General features: G+C 38.2%; 1 protein-coding gene across 2 annotated transcripts in view; it reads left to right on the top strand.

Annotated features, from left to right (window-relative positions):
- LRCH2 (leucine rich repeats and calponin homology domain containing 2) overlaps nucleotides 1-17,926 on the top strand; it is a 110,234-nt gene that overhangs the window by 36,037 nt on the left and 56,271 nt on the right. For both annotated transcript variants that reach the window (XM_059678606.1, XM_059678607.1), the window contains exons 3-6: nucleotides 1,605-1,731; nucleotides 9,505-9,610; nucleotides 9,694-9,830; nucleotides 16,885-17,018. In XM_059678606.1, coding sequence (XP_059534589.1) covers nucleotides 1,605-1,731; nucleotides 9,505-9,610; nucleotides 9,694-9,830; nucleotides 16,885-17,018 — 504 coding nt within the window. The remainder of the gene's footprint in view (nucleotides 1-1,604; nucleotides 1,732-9,504; nucleotides 9,611-9,693; nucleotides 9,831-16,884; nucleotides 17,019-17,926) is intronic.

Genomic DNA, 17,926 nt, shown 5'->3' on the forward strand with positions numbered 1-17,926 from the left:
GATGATTTTTAAGCTCCCCTCCTTCCTGTATACTACCTCCTTTTTAAGTAGAATCATGCAGGAAGATCCTTGTGTGCTTCATCTTGCTTGATCCTAAAAGTGTCAAGAGTTGTGACAGGCCCCTAGCATACTTGACATTCCAGCAGCCTGGCCAGGATTCCTGTTCTAGTAACATTGTCTTTTTTTTTTTTTAAGTCTACTGCCAGGTCTAAAGCCAGTCTAATGTTTCTGGATGTCCCCTGCAGGCATAAAATGGGGTGAAAGTTTTTGAAATCCTGTTAGGGTAACACTGGGCTTTTGTTGTACACAATACACAAAATGTTAGGTACATACAAGTCTATAAATATCACTTTGAAAAACAGGAAAAATAATAGCTCATTGCTCATGAATGCTTGGTATAGTGTGTAAATGTAATGGTACACTTTATATAGTTTGGTAGGATTTTCTTAGTCCATTCGGGCTGCTATAACAATACCATAGACTGAGTGGTTTATAAAACAACAGAAACTTTTCACAGTTCTGGAGGCTGAGAAATCCAAAATCAAGGCGCCAGCAAATTTAGTGTCTGGTGAGGACCCGCATCCAGGTTCATAGATGGCCATCTAGCAGGGGTTAGGGGGCTCTCAGGGGCCTCTTTTATAAGGCTACTAAAACCATTCATGAGGGCTCTGCCCTCATGACTTAATCACCTCCCAAAGGCCCCAACTAATATCATCACCTTGGGGATTAGGTTTCAACACTGTAATTTCAGGAGAGGGCGCAGCATATTCAGTCTATAGTGGGGATCATTTAGATCAGTCTGTATTGGTGTATGAATTTGACCACAGTAGTCTGAGGGTAAGGAACCCAGGGCCAGATAGCCTGGATATGAATGCTGGTTTTCCCACTTACCAGCTGCGTGACTTTGAGGAGTTTAATATCTTTTTCACTGTTTCATCACCTGTAAAATAGGCATCATGATAGTATTTATCTTTCTAAAGTAGATTGTTGTGAGTGTTAGTTGAGTTAATTCATGTGAGGTGTTCTGAACATGGCCTGGCACATAGTAAACACTCAATAAATGTTAATTGTTGTTGTATTTAAGTGTATCTACAGAGATAAAAATGTATGAACTTTGAGCCGCGATAAAGGTGCTAGTAGGCTGTTCTACCATAAACTTATAGAAAAAGGAAATAAGTTAGGCTTATTACATGTTTTCAAAGATATAATCCTATTCATTCTTTCATAAATTTAAACATAGTCGTACATGCAAATTCATCCTTGGAGCCTTATCCTTGTTAAAGGCATGGAGTTACTGATCATAGTGAAGTTATAGTAGAGAGCAAGGTTCTGGCTTTCTTCAGCTCAGAAGAATGATTTTGGGTTTTGAGAACTGGTGGTGTATAATGTCTCTAATAATTACCTATCTTGTGGGGTTAACGTGAGGATTAAATGAGATAGTGCATATAAAGATTTTAGTCTGATACAAACTAAGCTTTCATTAAGTGATAGTTATTATTTAGTCAGAGCTTCTTATTTACTTTTGAGGTGATTTGTTCTTTTTCAGCATAACGTGTCAGGTTTCAGACATACTTCTCATAATAAGACTTTCTTATTCTTTTCAGTCGAAATCTTTTATCAACGTTGCCAAAATACTTATTTGATCTTCCTCTTAAAGTTTTGGTCATCAGTAATAATAAACTGGTATCCATTCCAGAAGAAATTGGGAAGTTAAAAGATTTAATGGAATTGGTGAGTAAAACAGTTGTATTGATTGTATATAATATACATAAATACATGCCTTTATATTTTGGAATATTACTCATTTCTTTATGTAATTTCACTCTAATTTTTAAGAAAAGAATAACTTGATATATGCCTAAGTTCACTTTAGGAAAATTTCTAAATACTATTGCTTATCTGATTTTAGCTCACAGCCAATAAAAGCCTGATTTGTTCCTCAGTCCTCAGCAGAAGCTTACTTCTCTTAAGAAATGCTTTTCAAATGAATAAGCATTTGTCTGCCCATTTTTGTGGAAAGTAAAGGTCTTACCAGTAAAAAATACAGGTTTTTTTAAGGTTTTACAGGGCTGCTATGAGAGCTTCAGAGAAAGGGGATAAACAGTAGAGTGAACAAAACTCATGTGATTTTATAACAGTTTTTGGGACCAAGAGGCCATTATATACAATTGATTGTAGAAATATAGGAATAATTTAAAGGACATTGAACTCTGAGAGGAACATAGTCAGATCTTCATGGCATTGAACTAATTTTCACATTTATATTACTTCCACTTTATACAATATACCATGCCGTTTATTTTTATCTTGCTTTATCTTTAGTAATGCTTTCCTAATACATGGATATTTAAAAAATATTCTTAAGTGCGACTTTATTATGTGTGGATGGCCAAAAATTTTCTTGAGGAAGTTATTTATAATTTTATAATGGGAAATTAATATGCTAATAGAATGTAATGAACAGAAATTTCAGGAATGTCTTGCTTTTATTCATTAAGGAATACCTGCACGTGCAATCATTGCACAAGGAAACTTCCTTGAACTTAGTCCTGCTATGTTTTAGAACCAGATAATTTTAAGGTTGAAAGAGATCTTATAAATGATCAGATATAAGCACTTCCTAATGCAGGAAATCCTTACCACTCTAGCTGGATATGTTCAGTGGTGGAAAGTGTGTGTGTGTGTGTGTGTGTGTGTGTGTGTGTGTGTGTGTGTGTGTGTGAGAGAGAGAGAGAGAGAGAGAGAGAGAGAGAGAGAGAGAGAGTCCTGATTCTTTTTTGCAAAACTATTTATCCTTTTTATTTTGCACTAAAATCCGTGCCTCTATCATTTTTATCTACTGGTCCTCGGACTACCTTGTGAAGTATAGATCATGAAAACTTAGCTTCCCTTCTGATGTTTGTAATCTTTTGTGTGTCTACTCTCCATTTTTCCAAACTCTAAGGCCTGTTTGTCTGTAGCTTAAACATGGTTATTACTTTTATTCCTTTTCATATTTCTGTTCTTTATTACTTTTTCTTTTTAACTATTTCTGTCTCGAAAATGTTCTCTTTTATTAAGGTCTCTTTTAATGTTATACTCACCAATGAACAGAAGAGTTCAGATGTTGATCTAACAAATTTATAATAAAAGAGAACCATTCCTTTTTTGACCTAGACACTTAATATTTTTAAAGATTTTATATATGTTATACTTTTAGATTCTGTGGCTCTATTGTTTCTTTTTCTTTTTTTCATTCAATTTTTGGACCTGTGTTCTAAATTATATTACATGAGATGGTTTTAAGATAAGTGAAATTGCAAAAATATTTAGGATGTTTAGATTTTTTTAAAAAAATTATCTTTATTGTTGAATGTATTATAGATGTTCTCCCCTTTCCCCCCCATTGACCCCCCTCCATCCTGCTCCTCCCCTCAGGCCTTCACCGCACTGTTGTCTGTGTTCATGGGTTATGCATATATGCATATAAATTCTTTGGTCAATCTCTTCCCACCTCCCTTCCTTCCATCTGAGATTAGCCAGTCTGTCCCATCCTTCCATGTCTCTGGAACTATATATTCTAGTATTTTTATTTAAATAGGGTATTTGTTACTAGAACCCCATTGATTTTCTTTGGGTCTGCCTGCCTGTGTTCACTGGCCCAAAGAAATACACAAGCAGGAGTTTAAAGTATAGAGAGAGAAAATAATTTAATAGTAATTGTCTCTCCAATACGGAGACAGGGCCCTTTAGCTCTAAATAAAACAACTCCGCGATGGCATGTATGTTACAGATAATATAGGGCTAAATCACAAGATACTATGGGTTGGGGGTTCGGGATCATGCTGGGAGCTGATTGGTCAGAAGTGAGGTAAGGGTAATCATTTCTTTAGGCCGTGAGGACAGCTCTGACGTCTTTTCTGACCTCCCTTTGTTTAGTCTCATGGAAAAGTAGCCAAGGGGTCATTCCGCTTTAGGGCTCAGCAACTGAAACATAGCTTAGGTCAAGATGTTATCTTTAGTCAGCCAGAGGTCCAGGCCTTGTGACCATTAGTCAGGTCTGGACTACTATCTTCGTCTGCTTCAGAGGTTGCTGATTATCTGGGGGAAAGGCGAGTTCTCTAGGGGGTATATATAGAGAGAGGGATATGATTTCTAGAGCTAGAATTTATAACTAAAATTAATCAAAGTCATATTTTAAAATATTAAATATCATAGCTTTACTAGGCATTATAAAATTATTGTGCTATAAACTCTTGAAATCAGTAACAGTGGATATATAACATTAGGATGGCTAATTGACAATTATAAATCACATAGTGAATTTGTGGGTTTACCTGTCATTAGAATATTTTCCAATGACACTATTCCACAAGAATTTGGTGGCCAACTACAGTTAAATTCTGTCATTAGAAGCCTAGGAAATACTCTCAGACTTCCAAACCCCCAGCAGAGTATTTTGTAGAGTATCCATTGGTTGAATGGGTCAGTTTCCTGTGCTTAGTTTTATTTGTTCTGGGAAAAGGTAGCTCTCTATCAAATTGCTATAGATTTTCTATAACAAAATCTTCAGTATTAGACACCTTTGGGAGAAAGCAATAGTATTTACTTTAAAGGACATTTTCCCAAACTTTTATTATTTGTCATTTGGATAATAGTCTATTCTCAACACAGCCGCTAAGTGGTCCTGTCCAAACATAAGTCAGGTCAAGTCATACCTCTTTTTAAAAGTTTCTGGTTCTTGCCCATATTTGTCTGAGTAAAAGCCAAAGTTGTTCTTAGTAGGTCAGGCACGCTTTGCTTAAGAGCCTTTCCATTTATTGTTCCTTCTGTCTGGAATATTTTTTTCCTATTAATTTTATTTTGTATTGGTTTCAGGTGTACAGCTTAGTGGTTAGACAATATTTTTCAGTACCCTAACTGGCACCATACATACCTAGTTACCACAATATTATTGACTAGGAATAGTCTTTTCTTATATATTTGCATGGATCACACTCTCAACTCTGACAAGACTGCTGAAATAATAGCTTCTCCATGAGACAATTTAAATTGCTAATATCACAACCTACTATCAATAGCACACTGCCATTTGCCTTTGCCCTGCTGTGTTTTCTTAAAAAATAGCACTTATCATCTTCTAGCATATTATATAATCTCCCCGTTGCTAGAATGTAAGCTCCATAAAAAGCTGTGAGGGCAGGAATTTTTGTTTGCTTTATTCCTTGATGTGTCCCGTGGGGGAGGAAGAAACTTTCCTCTACCCACAAGGTTCTTCTGGCTGGTCTAATAATCAGATAGACATGAGACAGATTACGAAGAGAAAACGACCACATTTAATGCACACAAATGTATTGGGATTCCATGTACATGAGAGAGTCAGAGACCCATATTCAGGAGAGGTTCAGAGACAGAAAGGGAACATTGGTGGGTATATATGACATTCTGAGCTAGGGATGAGTTAATGTACCCTGGGGCTTCAGAAGGCCACTGCAGAGAGTGCCCATGTTCAGTGATTAATAGTTTGTCTTGCCATGTAGATTGATAAAAAGACATTTCTGGTGATAACTCTTACCATGGGCCAGGCTCCTAATTTAAATTCTAGATAATTAAGGACGGGGAGAGGGGACAGTAGTTTCTCTTGAGCCTTCATGGTCTCAGTTGCCTTTAGCTCAAAATAATCCACATACCACTGAGGCACATTGGGGGTGGCACCTTCTGAGTTTCCGTAGTCCCTAGCAACTAGATCAGTGCCTAGCAAATAGTTGGTATTTCATAAATATTCATTGTCGAATAAAGATGCCTTTGAAAGAAGTATGTAAGATACATTTCCCCAATAATCTTTAGGTTAGATGATTAGATATTCTTTAATATTTCATTGAATTACCTTCCTGTCATTTTTACTTTTGATAAGAATGAATATATCTTTCATTCCTTTCCTTCCAAGCTAATATAATGTCCAGTGAAAGTTGGAAATTGGGGGCAGTTGTGGTAGAATATGAATTTCATTTGCAGTGTGTCTGGAACAAGTGCTGAGATCTTGTTGCAGATGTTTTCCCTCTTTTGGTTGATGTGGTAATAAGAAAGGGGAGGGAGAGGAGAGCACAATTAACTTTAAGCTGTTATTTATCCTCTTTTTATGGAAATGTGGTATTGTTTATCTTTAAATCAGGGCTTGCATTTTAATTTAACCCTGAGACATTTCCTACTCAGATTCCCTAGATTGTCTTTGGGCTGTGAGCCATAAACTTTGTGTTTGTAATCCCTCATATATTGCATCCTTCTGAGAAAGAGGCTTAGTTAAATCAATCCTGGCCACAGATTTTACTTCTTCAGCTCACATGTGTAAATCCTTGACTTCCTCTGCTTCTGCCCAACCAAGTATCTCAAAACAACTGTAATTGACAGATTATCCCAATGGTTGATAGTTGTCTTTTATTTTACCTCTAAATTAAAAACACTTAGATCACCTTTACTTCTGGTTTTAGTTGATGAGAGTGGTCTTTAGTTGAGATTTTCAAATGGCAGATTGATGTAGTATTAAATTATAACCTCAAATTTTTGCACAAAAAATTCATGTTAAATATACTAGGTTAACATCATGATGTAATATAAATAGAAATCTACCAGATAATCCATCTTTAGAAAAACATTAAATGTAACTTTTGCAACAGTAGAGTAGATGATGCAGAGGATCAAATCAGCTGTTTGGAAGCAGAAAACACCCAATCAGAACACCAAAAACAAAAAAGAATCCAAGAAAGTGAACATAGTGCAAGGAGCCTCGGGGAAAACTTCAGGTGTACCAACATTTGCAACTTGGGGATGCTGGAAGGAGAAGAGAACAAAGAATTGAAAACCTACTTGAAAAAAATAAAGGAAAACTCTAACTTGGTGAAAAAAATAGATGGTACAAATCCAGGAAGTATAGAGAGTCCCAAACAAGATGAACCCAAAGTGGCCCATTCCAAGACACATTATAATTAAAACTAGAGGCCCGGTGCACGAAATTCGTGCACAGGGGAGTGTGTCCCTCAGCCCAGCCTGCACCCTCTCCAATCTGGAACCCCTTGGGGGATGTCTGACTGCCTGTTTAGGCCCTCTCAGAATCCAGGACTTCTGGCTCCCAACTGCTTGCCTGCCTGCCTGCCTGATTGCCCCTAACTTCTCTCCCCTGCTGGCCTGGTCACCCCCAACTGCCCTCCCCTGATGGCCTGGTTGCCCCTAACTGTCCTCCCCTGCAGGCCTGCTCGCCCCCAACTGCCCTCCCCTGCCAGCCCGATTGCCCCTAACTGTCCTCCCCTGCAGGCCTGGTCACCCCAACAGCCCTCCCCTGCAGGCCTGGTCCCCCCAACCGCCCTCCACTGCAGGCTTGGTCGCCCCCAACTGCAATCCCTTTTAGGCCTGGTCCCTCTGAACTGCCCTCCCCTGCTGGCCTGATTGCCCACAACTGCCCTCCCCTGCTGGCCATCTTTTGTGTTGGAGTGATGGTCAATTTGAATATTACTCTTTCATTAGATAGTATGTCAAAGGTTAAAGACAAAGAGAAAATTTCAAAAGCAGCAAGAGAAAAACAGTTAGTTACCTACAAGGGAGCCACCCCTGAGACTGTCAGCTGGTTTCTCAACAGAAACTTTGCAGGTCAAAAGGGACTGGCAAGAAATATTCAAAGTGATGAAAAGCAAGGACCTACATCAAGATTACTCTATTCAGCAAAGCTATTATTTAGAATTGAAGGACAGATAAAGAGCTTCCCGGACAAGAAAAAGCTAAAGGAGTTCACCGTCACCAAACTAGTATAACAGGAAATGTTAAAGGGTTTCTTTAAGAAGAGAAAAAGATTTAAAAATATATAAATAATAAAATGGCAATAAGTACATACCTATCAACAATTACTTTAAATGCAAATGGATTAAATATTCTAATCAAAAGACACAGTGGCTGAATGGATAATAAAGCCAAGATATATATATATGTATATATATATATATGTGTATGTGTATATATAGTATATATCTTGTATATATATGTCATATGTACATATATATGTTTTCTATATTCTATATATATATATATATATATATATATATTAATATGCACATACACGCTATCTACAAATGACTCACTTCAGATCAGAAGACCCACACAGACTGAAAATAAACAGACAGAAAAAGTGATTTCACAAAAATGGAAACAACAACAACAAAAATGCTGGGGTGGCAATACTTACACCAGACAAAATAGACTTTAGAACAAAGGCTATAACAAGAGACAAAGAAGGACCCAGCAATTCCAATTCTAAATATTTACCCAAGAAACCCAAAACACTAAATCAAAAGACATATACATCCATATATTCATTGCAGCATTATTTACAATAACCAAGACATGGGAGCAACCTAAATGTCCATCAATAGATGAAGGGATAAAGAAGTGGAATATGACTCAGCCATAAAAAAGAATGAAATCTTGCCATCTCCAACAACATGGATGGATCTAGAACAGGGGTGGGCAAACTTTTTGACTCGAGGGCCACAATGGGTTCTTAAACGGGACTCAGAAGAAGGAGCTGTGGCCGTGTTTCCCGACGTTGCCATGTTAACACTGCTGCTGGTGAAGGAGCGGAGGGGAGAGCAAGAGAACCCTCCGCTCTTTCGGCTCTGCGGGCCGGAGGATAGAACAGCCGAACGGGGCGGCCCGCGGGCCGTAGTTTGCCCACGGCTGCTCTAGAAGGTATTGTGCTGAGTGGAATAAGTTAGAGAAAGATGAATGCAAGATGATTTTACTTTTATGTTGAAACTTAAAAACAAAATAAACAAGCAGAACTGAAACAGAGAACATTTCGATGGTTGCCAGATGGGAGGGGTTGGGGGGATAGGTGAAAAAGGTGAAGGGATTTAGAAGTACAAATTGATAGTTACAAAATAGTCACTGGGATGAAAAGTACAGCATAAGGAATATTGTCAACAATATTGTAATAACTAGGTATGTAATGGAATATGGAATTGGTGCGGAAGAGACAGTTGGACACTCTGAGGTTTCAGGAAAAGCCTTTATTCAAAGCAGCGCTGCTGGTTCAGGGGACTCTAAAATCCAGATCCTGAACAACTTAGACAATGAGATTTTCTTTTTATGTATTTCTGAGTTTCTTTGTTTCCTAACTACCAAACTTCTGTAGTGGACTCTCACAGCCTCCCTTCAGAGTCGGTTAGAATGGTTAACTTAGATTGTATCTAATGTCCATCCTGGATGGTGCCAGTGACCTCCCACTAGTTAAGCTGTTGGTGTCAGATGGGTACTAGATTTATCGGGATGATCACTTCGCAAGTTATATAAATGCCTAATCATGGGGTTGTACACCTGAAACTAATATAATATTGTATGTCAACTGTAATTTAAAAATAAAAAGATATTTTTAAAAGATAATTTTTTCTAGTTATTAGCCATGCTCTTTAATTTAAGAATTGAAATATATCTGTATTTCTCAGTTAGTTTGTTATAATTTTATTTTCTTATTTTCCTTAGGATATTAGCTGCAATGAGATTCAGGTTCTTCCCCAACAAATGGGAAAATTACATTCACTTAGAGAGCTCAATATAAGAAGAAATAATCTTCATGCCTTGCCAGATGGTAAGATGCTCACTGTTTTTACTGACATGAATAAAAGAGCAACTATGGAAAACTCAATTTAATTCTTTTTCATTTCTGAACAGAATTAGGAGATCTTCCCTTAGTCAAGCTGGATTTCTCTTGTAATAAAGTGACCGAGATTCCAGTTTGTTACAGGAAGCTGCATAATTTACAAGTAATAATTTTGGATAACAATCCATTGCAAGTACCACCAGCGCAGGTTTGTAATAAAAATCTATTACTTGTTTCTTCTCTTTTTATTCAGAATTATATCTGTTACTGGTAAATTGAAAAATCATCAGAAGTAAAAGTTAATTTGTTGTTGAGTTATTATTATCTAAGGGAGTTTTTCTGAGAAATGGCTTTTTTACTTTGGTAGGAGTTTTATCTTAACTCTGGAAAATAGGATTTGAAAACCTAGCCGTAAACATTTTGCTTGTGAACTGATAATTCTGATTGTTAATGTTATTTCAAAAGGATAGACTATGCAGTCTTTCTACATCTATGCCACTCAGCTGTGTATCCACTTGAAACTTGTGTGAGTGATAGAAGCGTTTTCTTAGCACTGATAGATGGAATCATAACACAAAGAACACTATACAAGTGTAAAAGTATTAATTTAGATTTTTAGTTTGAGGATTAAATCCATGTGGAATCCACTAAAATTATATTAAAGGAATACACTAAGATATAAACCTACAAGGACAAAGAATGAAAGAGAGAGGACAGCAGGGGAGAGATGGCCACAGAATTTTGGAAAAAGGAAAATATATGGAATAGTGGTAGCTAGGGTCTCTAATTATTACTGCACAAGAGTATCTGCTGAGGAGGCACATGGCAGTGAAACTCCAGCCTGCCCTCTACTTCCAAGCCATGTGCCCTGGCACAGTGTTGCATAGATCTAGAAGAAGGGTTGCCTTTTTCCTTCTACAAAGGTACATTCCACTCATTCCAAAAGAGGTGCCTTTTCTAATTCAGATCAAGTCTGACAGGGGTCCTGGTAGTAGCTGCCTGAGCATGACAAAGAAAGCTGAAACTTGTGTCTGCTATGGGAGAAGGCAACAAAAAATAAATTGATTTACTGTGTTAAACCTGGGGATGACTGGGGTATTTTTGTTGTTGATTATTGAAGGAAACATGTAGATCTGAATATAGGGAAGAAAGACTGAAAACTTGAAAGCCTGTAGATTGTTTAAGGCACTGCTGTTCAGTAGAAGTTTCTGAATGAAGGTGTGGAAGGGGGAAAGATTTTCCTTCTGTCCTTCTAAGTTATTCTGTCTGTTCTAATCATCAGATTTACATGAGGCAGATTAATGGGAGAAAATAGCCAAAATTATTATGGATGTACATATGTGGGGTAAGAATACGGGATCCCAGGACAAATCCTGCAGTTGAGGCTCATGTGCCCTCCTCCGGAGAGTGGCACCTGCAAAACAGTTTTACTGACCACCAGAGCAGCTGGAGCCGGTTCAACCCCTGGTCGGAGCACATACCACGGGGTTCACCTTCAATCCCGGTCGGGGCACATACCCGGGGGAGTGGCGGGGGAGTAATTTGGACTTCAAACGGAAGGTAGGCAATTCACAGGTAGATAAGAAGGAGCAAAGATTTGGTAAACAAATTCTTTCCAGGTTACCCAGACACAGAGTGGGTCCAACAAACACATTTTGCAGGTCCCTTTCTGCCAAATTTAGTTCATGTTATGCTAAGGTGATCTCCCTTTCTGGAGCAGATTTTTCTATCTGATTTTTAAAAAAAAACAGGTAAGGAGGAGGTAAAAGGCTCCTTTAGTCTTTTGTCTCTTAAAATTACATTATCCCCCTAAGTGGTATTTTGTTTCTTAAAATAATCAATATCCCCAAAAGTGGTATTTTGAGGCAGCAAACTCTGCTCACCTCAGTGAGAATCTACACTAATAAAAGAGAAACATGGTAATTGGCATACGACCGCTACCCTTCCCATTGGCTAATCAGCGAGATATGCAAATTAACTGTCAGCCAAGATGGCAGCCGGCAGCCAGGCAGCTTGAAACTAACATGAGGCTTGGTTGCCTCAGTGACCGAGGAAACGTTCCCCGCCTGCCGCTGCAGGCCTCTGAGTGGGCAGTTTGAAACATAGTAACATAGAGAAGCTAAAAAAACTCCAGAAACCTGCTTTCAGCTAGCTGGGATCTCAGAGCTGGAGTTGATACAGAGTTTTGATTGTAGAACACAAACAAGTCTGGGCCGGAGGGTTTCCGCTTTCCCAGCGGCAGAGGCCGCAGAGCTGGAGCCACAGCTAAAGTTGGCCCAGAATAAAAACAAAAAAAAGAAAAAAGGAACGGTTGGGAGCTTCAGTCACCCAACAGCCTGAAAACAGCCCTCAGCCCCTCACCCAGACTGGCCAGGCACCCCAGTGGGGACCCCCACCCTGATCCAGGACACCCTTCAGGGCAAACCACCGGTCCCCACCCATGCACCAGGCCTCTATGCTATATAGTAAAAGGGTAATATGCCTCCCAGCACCGGGATCAGCGGAGCTGCGAGGCCTCCTGGCACCGGGATCAGCGTGACAGGGGGCAGTGCCCAAACCCCCTGATCGGCCCTGCTCTGTGTGTGACAGTGTGCGCCCCCCCCCCCCCCCACGGGCCCTGCTCTGTGTGTGACGGGGTAGAGCCATAACCTCCCCATCAGCCCTGCCCTGAGTGTGACAGTGGTGGTGCCCCAACCCCCTGATCGGCCCTGTTCTGTGGGTGATAGAGGGCGATGCCCCCCCCCCGGCCCCCCACGGGCCCTGCTATGTGTGTGACGGGGTAGAGCCATAACCTCCCCATCAGCCCTGCTCTGTGTGTGACAGGGGACGGTGCCACAACTCCCCTATTGGCTCTACTCTGTGAGTGACAGGGGAGCTCCCCAACCCCCTGATGGGCCCTGCTCTGTGCATGACAGGGTACGGAGCCCCAACCCCCCTGATGGGCCCTGCTCTGTGCGGGACAGGGGGCAGCGCCCCAACCCCCTGATTGGTTCTGCTCTGTGCGTGACAGGGGTGGCGCCCCAACCTCCCCATCGACCCTGCCTTGAGTGTGACAGGGGGCGGTGCCCCAACCCCCCAATCGGCCCTACCCTGAGCGTGACTGAGGGTGGCATCGCAACCTCCTGATCGCCCTGCTCTGTGCATGACAGGGGCCGGCACCCCAACTCCCCAATCGGCCCTGCTCTGAGCCCGACCAGGGGCTGCACCTAGGGATTGGGCCTGCCCTCTGCCACCCGGGAGCAGGCCTAAGCCAGCAGGTCGTTATCTCCCGAGGGGTCCCAGACTTTGAGAGGGCACAGCCCAGCTGAGGGACCCCCCCCTCCCCCCGAGTGCACAAATTTTTGTGCACCGGGCCTCTAGTGTTTTATAAAGTGCTGTCCAGTACCATAGTCACTTGCCGCATGTGGCCACTGAGGACTTGAAATATGTACTGGTTGAGGGAACCAAAATTTTAATTGAATTTGATATTATTTTAAATCTTTTTAAACTGATTCAAAATGGATCATGAGCTTTAAACTTTTTTTTTTGATTGATGAGAGAGAGAGAGAGAGAGAGAGAGAGAAGCCAGTTTGTTGTTCCACTGATTTATGCGTTCATTGATTCATTGGTTTCTTCTTGTATGTGTCCTGACCGGAGGTCCGACAATTGATTTTTATTTTGATTAATTGAAATTTAAATAATTTCATGTGATTAGTGGCTACCATTGGACACTACAGGTCTAAGATTTACACTGTCAGATTCTTGCCTCTAGCTCTGAAGCCACATGACCCCCCATTTGCATTAGCAGAAGCCTAGGGTTTACTCTGAGGAGTAGGTAGATTTCTCTCAGATTCCCTCCCTCTGCTCAGCAGCCAAATGACTATAGGTCAGCCGTGGGCAAACTACGGCCTGTGGGCCAGATCCGGCCCGTTTCAAATGAATAAAACTAAAAAAAAAAAAGACCGTACCCTTTTATGTAATGATGTTTACTTTGAATTTATATTAGTTCACACAAACACTCCATCCATGCTTTTGTTCCGGTCCTCCGGTCCAGTTTAAGAACCCATTGTGGCCCTCGAGTCAAAAAGTTTGCCCACCCCTGCTATAGGTTCTTGTGTTAGCATAAGCCTGGAATTTACTCTTTAGAGCAGTGCTGTCTATTAGAACTTTTTGTGCTGATGGCAATGTTCTCTATCTGCATTGTCCAATGTAGTAATCACAAGTGACTGTTGAGCACTTGAAAGTGTATAATGTGACTGAAAATTTGAACTTTTAGTTTTGTTTAGATGTAATTAATTCAAATAGCTACATGAGGCTAATGGCTGCTGTATTGGATAGCACTACTGTGGGAGACCGGAAACCAGAGTCAAGGACTTCAAGTATAGCTATGGGCAGAAGTGAGACCTTATACTGAAAACGATGAATGCCTACATAGTGAGTTGTGGGACCTCCCAGTAGACTGTCTTACTTGGCTCTCAGAATGCTTTCAGCCTGTCTTATTTATTTCAGGCAGGGTGGCTGGATTTCTCTCTTGGTTGATTGATTGAACTTGGAGAATATACTGATCTTTGAGGGGGTCTCCTGATGAAATGGCCAGTCCCTGTCTGGTCACTAGACAGTGAGGCTCACCATTGGTAAACTTCCCCCTCATACACAGAGATTCCAGTTGACTTCTTAATTGCTTCACTCTTGAAGACAAACAGATAGCCACAGATCACTAGACATTTGCAGGAATAATGTCTAGCATGAAAGAGAGACCAAAACACTGAAAGCCTTCCATTGAAACAAAATGGGTCTCATTCATAGGAGTGACAATCAGAATGACTTCTCAGTAGCAGCATAGGAAGCTAGAAGATGTTAGAACCACATCTGCAATGACTATGGGAATATTTACATCTTTCTGTACTCAAACTGTCAGTCAGGTATGAGGTAGAAAAAAGCTTCAAACTTACAAGGTCTCAGAAATTTTAACTTTCATGTAGCCTTTATTAGAAAGCCAGCAGAGTTTGTGCTGTATCAAAATGTGGGAGTAAATTAAGCAAGAAAAATCCTTCATGTTCAAGATCGATAGATTTGCAATAGGCCTAGAGAGCAACGAGTCAGTTTGGAGTAGGGTGGTTATCTCCAAAAAGAAAAAGAAATAAATTGATAAATTACTTGATGTGTTTGTCAATTTGGAGAGGGTTTTACAGTTTTGTCATAGAGTTAGGAATTAATTAGTAATAGGCATACAGAAAATTATGCAAAGGCAAATGAGGTAATTAGTCACTTTAGACAAAACAAAAACTTGCAGGAGAAAGAAAATGTACTCTAACTTATGTGGTTCATCTGTGAATACTTTCTTACTCATAATAGTGTAAATATTCTATTTTGATTTAATGAAAAAATCTGTATTATAATAATAGTAAATATTTATATAGCACTTACTGTGCTCCAGACATTGTTTAAAATGCTTTATATGCATTAATTCATTTTTATCACATTAATTCATTTTTTATAAACAGGTACTGTCATTATATCTCATTTTATATATGAGGAGACAAGGGCATAGAAGTTAAGTGACTTGCCTAAAGTCATATGCTAGCAAGTGATAAATAAAGCCCAGTTTCAAACCAAGGCTATCTGACTCCAAAGTTTGTGCTTAACCACAATGCATACTTCTGAAGAGGGAGGAAATATGTTTATGTGAGTTTATGGTTATTGGAGATGGGAGGATGGTAGTAGTGGAATTGATATATGAAAGTGGTGGTAGTTATAAAATAAATCTAAATTCTCTTTTTCCTTAGTAAGACTTCAACAAATAGAGTCTATACTTGAAAAATAAAAATAAGATAGCAATAAAGCCATGTTATTTATAAATATGAAGGTAAATAGCAGAAAACCAAATAAAAGAGTTCAATGAGGGACTGGGTCTTGGTGATTGGAGGGGATGGAATGGAAAATTACTTTTTTAAAATATGTATTTTAAAGAGGGAGGGTGATTGAGAGAGAGAAAAAAACATCAATGTGAGAGAGAAACATCGATCCGTTGCCTCCTGTACACACCCTGACTGGCAATCGAACTGCAACCTGGACATGTTCCCTGACTGGGAATTGAACTGGTGACCTTTTGGTACATGGGACAGCACTCAACCAATTGAGCCACACTGGTCAGGGCTAGGATTAATACTTTGTTTTCTGTTTTATAATTCTCTGTGACTTTTAAAACTATGTACATGAATTACTATTATAAAAATTGAATTTATAAAAGAAAATAATTGATTTTAATTTAATTTGGTAATATAATAATTTTTGTTTGGTTTGGACAGATAATAGGATACATCTTAATTAGTAATGTGTTCAATTCTAATAGCTCAAATGTTTTAATTTTTGTTTTCAATGAAATTTTTCAGTGGTCAAGTCAGACCTGGTAACTATGAGATTTATCTAAGAAATGGTTCTTCTTTATACCTGGAATGATAATTACTTCTTAATGTACTTTTCTTACTATTTTCTTTGTTAATTATTTTTGTATGTGTTGGTAGGTTACGTGAGCTCATAAAACAATATCTTTCTTACAATTTTTGAGAGATACTTACTTGATCTAACTCATGGAGATTGCAGCTAATCTTTGTAAATTTGACTTATCACTTCCTTACCACTCATTTTTATATAGCATACTTTTCTTTCAGATAGTATTTCACCCATCATTATTCTTTTTCTAGCAGCAATGAAAATAACTTTTCAGGATATTATCTTAGTTGAATTGACCATTTACATATTATTTTATTCTAATTGGCCTACTCTCACACCTTTGAACAAAATCATTTTTCCTATATTTAAATTCTTTTTATTAGCTTTCCTCCGGTGTTTACCCAACCAACTTAGTGGTTCTGATGAGATTACTGAAGAATTACATGAATTTTGTTTTCTGTTCTCACCACTACAATAAATATATTTCTTTTTGCTTTTTTCTTATAAAGGTAACTCTCATAAATTGCAAATTTTATATTGTTTACTGGTTTGTACATTGTACTGTTAACAAAAAAAAACTTTAGTGAAATACAGAATAATTAACTTAGTTTTTCTAATAAGAACAAAGACAGCAATAGAATTTTAGTTGGTATCAGTGTTGTCAGTTTTTTTTCACCTAATGTCAGAAGTACAAATTAAGTATGCAGTGTATCTATCATGATCGTGATGTCTCAACATAATTTGAGGTTATTAAAATATATAAGTAAATTGGTAGATAGCATATATTTTGGACCTATATAATTAAACCTTTCTCCATTATTTATTGACAGATATGTTTAAAGGGTAAAGTACACATATTTAAATACTTAAGTATCCAAGCATGTTGCAGAATGGATAAGAAACCAGATTCTCTGGATCTTCCATCACTGAGTAAAAGAATGCCCTCCCAGCCTCTTACAGACAGGTAATGTAATATTCTTACAGTCTTGTTTCATGATTAGTATGTTCTCTTTATATAAAAGATATTTATTAATCTTGAGTGTACTGAATATGTTTAGGCTGATTGTCTCAGTGTTAAATTCAATAATTGTTTGAAGTGAAATATTACCATCATAGAATGAACTTCTGGATACTAGAATCAACTTGGAATTTTCTCAAAAAATTAATTATTATTAAAATTTTAATAGTAAAATGTAAACATTTAACATCATAGTGCAGAAATACTAATTTCTCAGTACTTGACTATTACTCCTATGACCATTCTATTGTACATTTGTAATAACTAGTAGAATTTGACTTTGACCTGAATTTGGCAGAAGAGCAATGCATTTTTGAGTGCTTCCTTACTTTATATTTTTTGTATCTAGATCAAAGATGATTTATCATCGATGTTCTTTATGATATCGATGTTTTTATCTTCATGAGATTTTGAAATGATAGATTTGATATTGTTTTTAATTCATCTTTTTAAGATGTAGATTGGTGTAATTATATGAAAACAATTCCATCCAACAGGATGGAAAATAATTGGGATGAGGTGAAATTATATTTAAAGGTTTGACATTGTATTTATGACAAAGTTTAGACTACTTGGAATAGCAATATAATAAGTACTGTTGTTAATAGTGCAAGTTCTGGAATTCCCAAATAGGTCTTTTTCTTGAATTTTTTTCTGCTGCTTAAGTAGAATTAAGTATCCAAACATTAAATTTAGTTCCTAAAGATTCTTTTGTTTAATGTTATGAATGAGAGTAAACCAAACGATTCTATAAAAAATTAGACTTAATTCATATTCTACTCTCTATTAGTTTGTTTTACATTAATTAAAAATGAATTTACTTCAGTAACAGCATTATTATATCAGTTATTTAT

Source organism: Myotis daubentonii, chromosome X (genome assembly GCF_963259705.1).
Source record: "Myotis daubentonii chromosome X, mMyoDau2.1, whole genome shotgun sequence".
Classification (NCBI taxonomy): domain Eukaryota; kingdom Metazoa; phylum Chordata; class Mammalia; order Chiroptera; family Vespertilionidae; genus Myotis; species Myotis daubentonii.